At 42.6% G+C, this 12,054-nt stretch overlaps 1 protein-coding gene across 1 annotated transcript in view; it reads right to left on the bottom strand.

Annotated features, from left to right (window-relative positions):
- Positions 1–472: 472 nt before the first annotated feature.
- Positions 473–12,054, bottom strand: part of fign (fidgetin) — a 36,626-nt gene continuing 25,044 nt past the window's right edge. Inside the window, exon 3 of the mRNA XM_080786120.1 lies at positions 473–5,280. Coding sequence (XP_080642246.1) covers positions 3,038–5,280 — 2,243 coding nt within the window. The 3' untranslated portion in view covers positions 473–3,037. The remainder of the gene's footprint in view (positions 5,281–12,054) is intronic.

Raw genomic sequence — 12,054 nt, 5'->3', positions numbered from 1 at the left:
GATTTTAGTATCACTGGGCCACATGTGTTTTAATCCTAATCTCATTTAAAATTACATTCCAAATGGAAATCCATAACGGAAAAAAGAGGTTTCGTTACTTAGGCAATAGATTAGCCTTATAATTGCATGTCTAGAAAATCAGATAGATTCTTTCATATGGCACAGTTAAAGATTTTCCTTCTTAGATTGCCTTCTACCAAATTGCATGAACATAACACATAATTTAGCCAGGGCCATGCAGTTTACATAACTTATGTAATAGTGCATGACTGCATGTTTTGAGCTTAACAGGTACTTAAGTGATGCCTGCTGCCAGTCTGACATAATTAGTCTGCAAAGTCAGTTCCTCCGTTCACAATGCTCAGTGGAGTAGCTAATAACCTACAGAGCTTGTGCCCATTTTTGAAATGGCTGTAACAACTAATGACTGGAGAGGTGATATTGGGAAACAATTGCCAATGTGCAACTAGCTTCAGCATGTTAACTTGATAAAAATCTAGCTGGCATGTTAAAGTTTACATTTATTGTTTCTGCTATAGTTTATTAGATGCTGTGTAAATCAGCAATACAGGTCATTACGATGACCAGATGGTAGTGATCAATATGCACATGGTTGATACAAAAAAGAAATATTAAGATGCACGAGTAAAGAGAAGGAAATAAATGAAGAGATCCCATCCAACAATCTAAGAAAATCAAGGTCCTTTAGTGCTCTGCCTCTAACACAAACACTTCAGTGGTATCTACTGTAGTGGCATCGTTCCTGGTGCCACTGCGCTGCAAGAGCATCCTTAATGCTCCCAAACAATAATACATTCAACAAAGGTTGTCAAACCCTCACTTCCATTGTCTGGAATTGATCTGGAATAAGCGCTGATTGCTAGTGATGAACAGCAATTCAAAGGTTTTTTTTAACATGACTAAACAAAATCACAAATGTTCTAAAATACTGATCTTTCTCAATTTATGAATGAAATGTTATAGCCTACATTCATATATCTTGTTGAATGAGCTTTGCATAACCGTTAACGTGATCAGTTATCAGTCAGAACATGTAAACAAAACCAAAAGTAATACAAACTAAAAAATAAAACACCCTGTCATATTCCACTTTTAAATTGTTCTGTGGAGCTTCTGTGTGTTACGTCAGTGATTGGGCGAAAAGGACAAAGTCCTGATGTGTGTGTGGCCAATCTGGCCATTGTATTCATGTAGTTAATGTACAAGTGAATTCTAACCAGGCAAAATTGTCCTAGTGAAAAACAGTATCATATTCTAAGCTTGAGCTTCGTATCCCCCTTTATATACAGTAGTATGTGGCAATGGATAGGGTGTTTGTGTGCATGCCATCAAAAAAATGTAAAGCTAACAAACTGATTTTGTGTTTGGTGTTGTTCTCTCCACTGTTTTTAGTCAAGCACATAAAATAGGCTCCGACATGTCGCTGTCCCCTTTAATTTGTGTTTCAGCGCTAACAAACCGAGGTAGAAAGGAACTTGGGTTATACATAATCCTTAAGTTTCATTAATGATAAAACAGCAGCGGCATGAAATGAAATAGCTTGGGGGAGAACTATCTTTTTCAACCCCAAGAAGCTCGTCTAAACCTTTAGTTTAACACTGCGCCACTATGATCTGAACCATGATGACCAAATTCAGTGTCGTATTTTTCTTTCCTTTTTTCATGAACATGAAAGTTTACCGCCAACAACGAAATCATTATACATACAGAAATGGCTAAAACAGAAAACACTTCACAGGTCCATTCTTGCTATGGACAAAACACTGGCTCTAATATACAGATTCGTCATTGCAAAAAAATCAAAAAGGTAAAAGGAGATATTACTTTTGCTTTCCAAATCCAAATTCCATTTGTACATTCAGTATCACACAACCATTTCATTTTGAGCCTTTGAGGTATGGTAGCCTTCTGTGGTTTTTATGTAATGCAAATTCAAAAGCAAGCCAAATGCTCATGTACTTACTGTGTAGTGCTTTGACACAATCTTTTGAGGTACTATACTGTACATATCACAATCACTTTCCTGAGTTTTCCAAAAGAGAGAACATCAAAAGAAATAGTTACATTTTTTTTTACATTTTGTGTGAAACACTGTGATTACTATTGTAACGATATTTTAACAGCAATTACATAGTAATTTTTGATTAATTTGAAGTTATGTTGCAAAAGGTCATTTGATTGTTTTTGTAGTTTCACTGACAGTGGAAAGGCGAGGGTACAAACCAAACACACCTAAAGTTTGTCAAAAGACAAATCACATTTTTCTAGGAAAACAAAACAAATCATGAACATGTCAATGTTATAACACACACACACACACACACACACACACACACACACACACACACACACACACACACACACACACACACACACACACACACACACACACACACAGTTTTATCAAGATTGTGTAGCCTTACCGAAATTGTGTCTATCAATTTAAGAGTTTAGATCAACAAAACCACACCTGTTCACATAGAACACAAAACGGACACAGCTGTAGAATATTGAGCTTATGGAAAGGAGAAAGCAAGTTTTGTCTTATTTTAAAGCTTTTTTTATATTAGCACATGTTACCAATGTACATTGTGAGGCAAAACAAAAAGAATAATACAAATAAACGAGCACCACCTCAGGCACTTGATAGCAACTAAATCTCAAGAACAGCAGAATGGTATACAGTATATACACCACCATTGGGGGAGTGGATCCATCCGCCCAGTGCTTTGAATTTCGGCAGGTAAAACATGGCCTTTTATAGCCATGCAGTCATCAAATGAATATTTGTCATTTTGTGCCGTACAGACTGTCGGCTGCCTAAACTCAGCCTGTTCTTTTCTGTGAGGCGTTTCCTGTTTTCACTCACTGAATGTAGGATATTCTCTTTGTTTGTTTTGTGTTGTTTATCCAAGCACCTACTTATTGGGGGTGGGAAACACTTCAATTTATCCCATCACTGGGTTTGCGCAATGGTGTCAAGTTCACGTTCATGTGTGTGTTTTTTTTTTTATGTTTATTGACTACAACCAAACATTTTATTCCATTCAGTATACATGTCAAGTTCTTTTTGCGATATGCTGGGCTGGAATTTGCAAAACACATTCTCAAAGTCCTGGTAGGAGACCGGTCTCACTTGACTCGGGTGGATGGCCGACAGGTCGGTGCCAGTAGGGATGCCGTGGAGAGGACCCACGACGGCCTCTTGACACAGCTGCACCACGTCCAGTCCCGAGAAGCCCTCCGTCCTCTGGACCAGCAGTGACATCTCCTTGTCACTGAGACAGTAGTTGTGCTGGGAGAGCAGCTGGCTGATTATCTGGTGCCTCGATGTGCTGTCGGGTAGCGGGATGAGGAGGCGCTTGGTGAAGTACCTCCGCAGGGAGTCGGGGATCTCCTCGGGCTTGTTGGTGGAGCAGACCACCAGCACGTGGTCCTCGGCCGAGCTCAGAACGCCGTCCAGCTGCACGAGAAGCTCGCTCTTGAGCCGGTTGACGGGGCTCTCCTCGCTGAGCTGGGCTGAGAGCAACACGTCCACCTCGCTGATGAACAGCACGGCCGGCTGGCGACATCGCGCCACCAGGAAGGAAGCCTGGATGATCTTGTCGCCCTCCGCCAGCCACTTGGTCGCCAGGGCGGAGCTGTTTAGCCGCAGGAAGACGGCCCCCAGCTGGCTCGCCATGCAGCGGGCCAGCAGAGTCCTACCTGTTCCCTGAGGTCCAAACAGAAGGAGGGTCCGCGGCAACGTGGCGAGTCCACTGAACATGTCGGGTCTCAAAATGGGCCACATTATCTCCTCTTTGATGAACGCCTTAGCCAGGTCCAGACCGGCGATATCACTCCAGTCCACCGGGGGGCCCTGTTGCAGGATCTCGGTGGTGACCATCTCCACCAGGCCGGAGTCGCTGTTTTTCAGCTGCTCCTCCGCCGCCGCGTGGCTGGACGAGGCGGGCGCACCGTCATCAGGCCGCGCCGCGGCATGGGAGAGGTGCTGCCGGAGCTCGTCACCCTGCTCGCCCATGATGGGGGAGCCGAACTTGCCGTAGGACTCGCCCGATCGGAGGTCACCTACGGAGCCTTTGGCTGATCCATAGGATGGAGGGGTGAGCGCTCTGCCGGAGTGAATGTTAAATTTCCTTTGCTGATCTGAAGATATCGGCTGCTTTGTGGGCTTAAAGGCTAAAGATGATGCCTCAGCGTTTCTGTCAAAGCCGTTCCCCCTGTTTGAGTCTGTGATGCTGCTGTCTGGTATTCTGTACATAGGGCTCTGCGAGGAGCGCTGTTGGTTGTAGTTGAAATTACCATAGCTAGAGTCCATATCTCCATGACCAGTCATGTAGAAAGCTTTTCTTTTTAATGAGTTGGCCATGCTGCCATTCAAAGGTGTTGGTGCTATTGGTGTATGATTATGCGACTGGTAGGTGTAGCCAGGCAACGTGGAGGGGGGAAGCGGTGTAGGGGCTGCAATACCAGAGGGCAGATAAGCAGAGGGTGGGGGGGCTCCCCCGGGGCTATAGCCAGGGGCAACAGAAGTCTGAGGTGGATACCCGGCTGGAGGATAATTGTAGTTGGAAAGGTTCGGAGACCCTGCGTTGTAGCTGGGCACTAGGGTAGGGGGAGGTGGCGGGGGTGGGGGTTGTAAGAGTCCGGCGCTGTGCAAAGGGGAGGGATGTGGGGAGGGGAGGGCGGGGGTGGTCTGTCCACTGTAACTAGAATGAAGGTAGGAGCCGTTGTAGCTGGCAGTATATTCCTGAGAGGGGAGCCCAGAGTGGAGACTGGTAGCCGTGTGGCTCCCACAGTTGCTACTGGAATAGCTGGGCTCAGACAGGCTGCTGACCACACCTGGGGAGCTGCCGATGCTAGCCGAGATATCGGCAGGAGGGAGGGCAGCTGTCATTCCAGCTTTGCTCGCAGATAGAACATCTGGAACACAGTTGATTGGGTAAATTCCCTCCTGCCAGGACTCGCTCTCTGACTTGCGGCCGTTCATGAGTCCAGTGGTGCCGTCGGAGTAGGAACACAGCAGGGTTCGTTCATTAGGGCCCTCCAGGATTCCAGAGTACTTCTCGGCATATTTCTTCAGCAGGTTGGAGGCAGTCAGTGCAGAGATGTCGTCGTTTGCCCAGGCGTACTGATACGTGCGCTGGAAGTGGCCCCGGTAGGCCTCCACTTTGTGCGCTGGCGAGCGGGTGGTGGATGAGATGTCAAAGTGTTGCTCCGCCCATTGAGTGTGCTCTGGGGTCCACTGCATCTTTAGGCCTAGACATTTCACAAAGACAAATGTGTAAAAGTGCACATCAAATAGCTAATTTGTTTATTATTGATTCATTTTCATAGCTGTCAAACGATACAGATGCGGTATCATCTTAACTAACTGCTTGGGTGGATAAAATCTTTATTATTATTTATTATTTTTTGCTACTATAGAAAACAAAATCTCAGCTGGATTGTAATGATTACATAAAAAATGTAGTCAGTTATTATAGATGACAAATTACCTGCGTGTAATTATAACCATAATGTAATCTGATTACTTTCAGTAACCTTTGGATTACAAATACCTTCGATTGATTTTGGAGAAATCCAAAGTACTTAAAGTAATTAGATTACTTTACTTGTTAGGGTACTGATTAGTTACATAAGTCTTCAATTGCATTATAATGTAATGCTGGGAAATGGGTAATGAAATTCTTAAAAACAATATCATGCAGCAAAAGAAAATGTCCCGTAGCCGTACGCTATCCAACTACACAATGGAATATTCATTGTTAATGTATCCATTTATTACTCAGAAAGTGTACACATTTAATTAAGAGGCTAACTGATGCCAGATTTTGGGGTCCGATGTTCTGCCGATTTTAGATGGATGGATTTTAGAGGCGACCTAGATGTTTTGACCTAGATTTAGTCAAAAAGTGCATCACTTTCAAATCAATTGGAAAAACATAGATTTGATTAAAGTTGATATTTGATAACATTTAACTTCAAAAGCACACAAATAAAACAAATAACTTTGATAGATTCAATAAAAAACAGCAGATCTATAAGCTCACAATGTGTCACGTTGCGAAGTATTGTGAGCTTGTAGATTCTGTTTTTCTTTTAAATTCATCTAGAGAATAATGAAAACCCTAAATAGAGACACATCGGCTGCATAATTGTCGATACCGATGTTATCAATAAAGTCAACTAATGACCAATATATCTGTATGGCTCTAAAAAAGAGAGTCCATTTGGTTACAATACTGTACTCCCATACAGACAGAACATGCTATGGCGGGCAACATGAGAATGTGGGACTCAACACCTGGTCAGCATAGTATAATCCACCCCGCACAGAGCTGGGTGACACAGACATGCCAGGTCAGTCTATAATCCAACTCTCATCTGAGGCATTCCGAGACAGTTTCAAATCTGCTCGGAGTGCAGCAAAGCAATCTCCTCAGCAGTGCTCCGCTGCTTTCATCACACGAACCCCACAGCCCGGCATGAATTACAACCACGCCGTTTCGGCCTACTACTTCCTACTCTACTAAAGAAGGAACACACGAGACGGGGTCTAATGCTGCGTTCACACTGGCAGCTACACAAGGTACAAAGTCACGAAGCGACGCAGCGTCTGTCGCCGAGTCGAAGTGTTGATCAACACTTTCGTTTATGTCGAGCATGCATCCGACGAGTGAGAAAGATATAGGAAAATATACTGTAAAGGGATGAAAGAACACAGAACTGACTGACAGAAATAATTATTTTTCTCCCACTACAAGCAAGAATTGTGTGAATAGAGACGGTGAGTGGAAACACTTGGTCGTTTGTAGCATTGTAGCTGCAGTTGAAGCCAGCTCAACTTGTAGATTACACGGTGGGAATCGCTTTGTATCAGTAGCTTTGCATCTTTATGTCACTGGCTTCTATTGAAAATGAATGGTAGCCTGTAGCTTTGTAGCTGTCAGGGTGAATCTCGCATAGTAGCGGTGTGGCTTCAATTTACAATTACAGTAAGCAAGAACAACACAAGAAGAAGAACCTAAGAACATCCGTCTTCCATGTGGATCTCGAACTTCAGTCTATGATATCTATGGCCAGTCTATGTCAGTCATCTATGACATAATCTGTGAGGTCTGACGGTTTGCAAGATTAGCCCTGGACAGACTCACAGACCCTTTGCTAGACGGCTCATCTCTACAGAGTCCCACCGGGGGGAAAAAGAAAGAAAAAAAGAAAGGAAAAGAAAGAAAAAATATATGCTTCACTTTCTCTTTTCCCAGGGCAGCTATGCCTTCTTTATATACAGCCTTGAGGGCTTAAACGACATTATAATCAAGTTAAATCCTAAACTCCATCAGCAAACACAAGTTTGAACGTGAACATGCCAGCATCTTATGCAGCGGGTGGGATTATCAGGGTAAAGTATACCCCCAAAGAATGTAGACTATTAGAGAGATTATGGCTAAAAACAATCACAGATAGTGTATGGAAAAGCCTCGCACATGCATGGTTTTACATTAACCCTAATCTGACTGACGACTGCAGGGTGATAGAACAGTAAGTGGTGAAAAAAACGCAGCAGCCAAACTTTTCTTTGTGATAATGGTTGATAAAACATCGCCACACTATACTGTAGTATAAAAGTACAGTGGTTCTCAAAGTGGGGTCCGGGACCCAAGGGTCCTTGGGGGGGGGGATGGAGGTTCCAGGGGGTCCTCAGCAAAAAGATTAACAGTTTAACCACTTTAACCCCATTTAATACTTTGGCTATTCGAAAATAACTGATCTACAAGCCCACAACACAACACATCGCGACGCGTTGTGAGCTTGTAGAATGGCTATTTCCGAAGAAATTCGAGATTAAAATTTAGTTTTTTTAAATAATCTTCTCTTATTGGCCTCTCTGCTCCCACACACAAATATTTTCAAATGGGGTTCCACGGCATAATACACAGTCTGTGTAGGGTCCTCGACATAGAAATGTTTGAGAAAATGAGAACCAATGCTATTGTAGTTAATACTCCAGGTCCCTAACTGCAGGATTAAACAATAAACATCGAGTATCCAGAGGCGGATTACAAACACACTGTTTGTCTGGAAACAGTGCGGCATGTGGATTCCCTCCTGACTCCCTCCCAACCACTTGTCCAGTCGCCACACCAGACACAGAGAGCTAATTAGCGGGATGATGCTGCGCTAATTGTGTTAATTTACAAGGTTTTAGTCAAAGGGATCCATGCTACGGCTCACACGGTTGTCAGGCATCCAAGCTAATGATTAAGAAAAAAAGCCCAAGGCAAAGAGCCCTGGCAGGCAGAAACATGGCAGCCATACTGCGCTGGAACAGCATGCCTGTTCACTATAAAGACAATAACAGACAATGGGGGAAACAAATGGAAGCATTATGGCAGAATTATTTAAATAAATTCCGACTATAAAATAAATGATTATATCCAGAAATGTCTTTAAAGACGAATCCAAATCTTAATTGCGTAAAATGATTATGTGCGATGAGATAAATGTACTGCCTGACGGCACTCATGAGAATTCCAAAAGTAAGTCTCACTGATTACAGCTTCTTTAGACCTCTGTGCATCCACATTTACTACTCTGTATTACTCATCCACTAGAACATAGTCAGCATGTGTAGGTGGGTGTACTGCCAAAGCAAGACATTTTAAATGGTAAATTATTTATACAACACAGCCTGAACAGACACCGCTCATGTTTAGTTGTAACCTCTCATTCGTAGCTTCATTAAATATATTATTTTTACCCTTTAAAAAAAACGGTTTTACTGAGTAAAATATTACTTTCGAAACATAAAATAAGCTATGTGTAAAATTGTGTGTAGTGGGATTAATTTAGGAAAATGGCCCTTTTTTTTGGTCAGTAATAAAATTGCATCTGGCTTTTGAGTCAGAGGATTCTATTACTGCTGGTCCTCTGTGAACAATGTTCCACTTTGGACAATCAAAGAAGTACTCCTTGCAAAGAGTACTTGAAACCCTTGAGTATCTGATGCTTCATGAAATGGAAAACAAGAGCCCGACCGATGCTGGATTGTATTGGTCTGATGTCCGATCACCATTTCGGAGAGTCCTACACCACCAATTACAGATTCTCTGAGACACATTTAGTTGTCGAACGTTTCTAATAAATTTGAAAACATGCGAGTAAAGTATCTATTTGAGAGATATCTATTTAACTTATAGGCTAAACATACACATTTTATTTAACCTTATTAAAAAAAGAAATACAAAAATAACCGATTTACAAGCTCACAATGCGTCGGAACACGTTGCGAGCTTGAATATCGGCACATTTCACCCCTACATGTGTTTTAAGTGGTTACAAATCAGGACACATCGGCTGCATAATATCCAATGTCTATCATCACCTGAATCAAATAATAATGGTCGATATATCATTCTGGCTCTAATTCTGGCTCGAACCAGCAAAGACAAGAGGATTATCTAAACAGCATACTGCAGCACACTGCACTAAACGGAGAATATCAGACAGACTTGTCACTCTACTGTACATACAGTAGAGTAAACCCACATAAATCACACAATAGATTTATATAGTGGTGTTGGAGGAAACAAGAATTTTGTATGCTCTCTGCAGAACAAAAGTCAGAGAATACGCATGGACCATATCAAATGTGTCCATCAGACTGAACGTTTTTGAGTATGTTTTATGAAAACTCCATGGTACTGCAATAACCACGGCCAATATGATAAACAATTTATGAACAGCCAGAGAATTATTCACTGTCAGTCAACCTGCTCTGCCTTTGTAAGATATATCAGCATGCAGTTTGAACGGAAATCAGTGCGAGATATACTGTGTTATGGAGATGTTAAATACTTAGATTCAGACAAAGGTTACGGAATGGAAGATAAAGACATCCCAGGAGATGGTACACACACACACACACACACAAAGGCATGCTTTCTCTTGTGCGCGTGCACACACGCACACGCGCACACACACACACACACACACACACACACACACACACACACACACACACACACACACACACACACACACACACACACACACACACACACACACACACACACACACACACACACACACACACACACACACACACACACACACACACACACACACACACACGCATAATGATCCAGTACTTTTACACATTAAAATATCACCCATTATCCAACCTGCACGGAAACACAAAATACAACATTCAGCTTCCTTTGTCTTTCTTTGAAAGCGTATAATTATGGAGTCTTCCATTAGTGGAATGTTTTCAGATAGCCTGAGGGGTGTGCGTGTGTGTGTTGGGGGGGCTCAAATTCCACTGATCAGCCACTCACAAAATAAGGCCTTTGTGTGATTTGTGTGAGTAGTTTGTATTGGTCAACTAACCTCGGATTTATAGTTTATACTACACGACGGTGTCGCACACTGAAAATAGAGTCTCACGCTGCGACCCGTTGTGAGCTTGTAGATCTGCTATTTTTGGTGCAACACATGCGGTGGTGTGCAATAAAATCAGTTATCACGGACCTGAATGATCTTCTGTGCAACAATTGAGGATATAGCTTTGAAGGAGAAATGATTACAGAGAGCACGAATGCACACACAAAAAATAGAAAGAATGACCTTTCATAATTTGCAATGATGAAGTGAAAGCGAATCGGTCACTCTGAACTGAAACAAAAAACTATGCTACACTAAGATTATGCTAAGAGAGCATAATCATGCACAGTTTTTCCATTTAACTGTAAGGAGTTCACACTCATTAGGATGGCAAAGACAGATGGGGGCATTTGACAAGTGTGATGCTATTGCACGCTGTTTAATTTCTGCTTCAGTGATCACCGTCGATGAAACAGAGATGCTGACCTTTTTGGGAACTATTAATCTTGGTAGCCTTGGCCGTTTTTAAGCAAACAGGACTGGGCCTCCACTCTGTCCATCCAATTTCCCAGTGCGTAAATTGGACCACCGCTTGCACAATTCTCTATTCATTACTGTGCTGCTGAAAAGAAGCACAGAGGTGGCAGAGAGGTTTTCTGTGTGTGCGAGAGAGAGAGAGAGAGAGAGAGAGAGAGAGAGAGAGGCAGAGAGCGCACATGCCTTCAAGGAGGATTCCCAAGCATATACACAGTAAAGTCCTCAGTCTTAACTCTGAGAGTGTACATTACAATTATAACCAAATGGACCTGTATATTTGGTTACATTATTTTGTACACCCTTAGTTACAAATAAATCAACACTGAGTATTTTACTGTGATAGAGCTGGACTTGTCTTTTGCTTTTTGTCGTGGGGGGACGGGGCGACAACGTCAAAACGATTATGGTGGTCGCTTTTGGGGGGTTTTGGGGAAGGGAAGGGGGGGGGGGGTTGACGATAGCTGGGTAGCCGCCGTAATTGAAACGTGGCCTAATCAGACTCATTACCATTTTCACCAATTTGCACCACCAAAGATGCTTATTAGGTAACTGTGTTTAATAAGCCGCTCTTTAGAAAACCAACTGTAATGAGCTCTTTAAAGTCAGACTTGAGCGTGATTATGCACTGGAAGTGTTTTGCGGGAGCTGAAAGCAGACTGGTACATTTAGCCGTGTACAATGTCATAATTAAGCAGCACAAACTCTGCACTTCACAGCACACAATAGCCCCAGCCGAGGCAGCAGACATGGCGAAAAATATTTATAATTACTGATCATTACAGCTCTGGGATTTTCATCTGCGGATGTAAACATAATTATGAGAGCCTTTGCTTTTATTGTGCGCGCGCACAGAACACTCTATATGACAAGCACGCAAATACTGCAGACGGACAGAAAGATTACATTTATATAAAAAAAAACAAGCTCATATTCATATTCAAATCCAGTGGAGATATTCCACGTGGGGGTGGGGCCAAACATTGTAATGAAATGTGTAGCCAGTGATCAGCTTGGCTGCAGCACCTCATTCATCTCACATATCAAGTTAAGACCATTTAAACTCAATTTAGAGCTCCATGTGGCAGTAATTCCAATGAATCTTTAGAC

The sequence above is a fragment of the Protomyctophum bolini genome (genome assembly GCF_963924005.1).
Source record: "Protomyctophum bolini genome assembly, chromosome: 16".
Lineage (NCBI taxonomy): Eukaryota > Metazoa > Chordata > Actinopteri > Myctophiformes > Myctophidae > Protomyctophum > Protomyctophum bolini.
The sequence above is the reverse complement of the archived record's forward strand: the minus strand, read 5'-3'. Positions and strand labels throughout refer to the sequence as shown.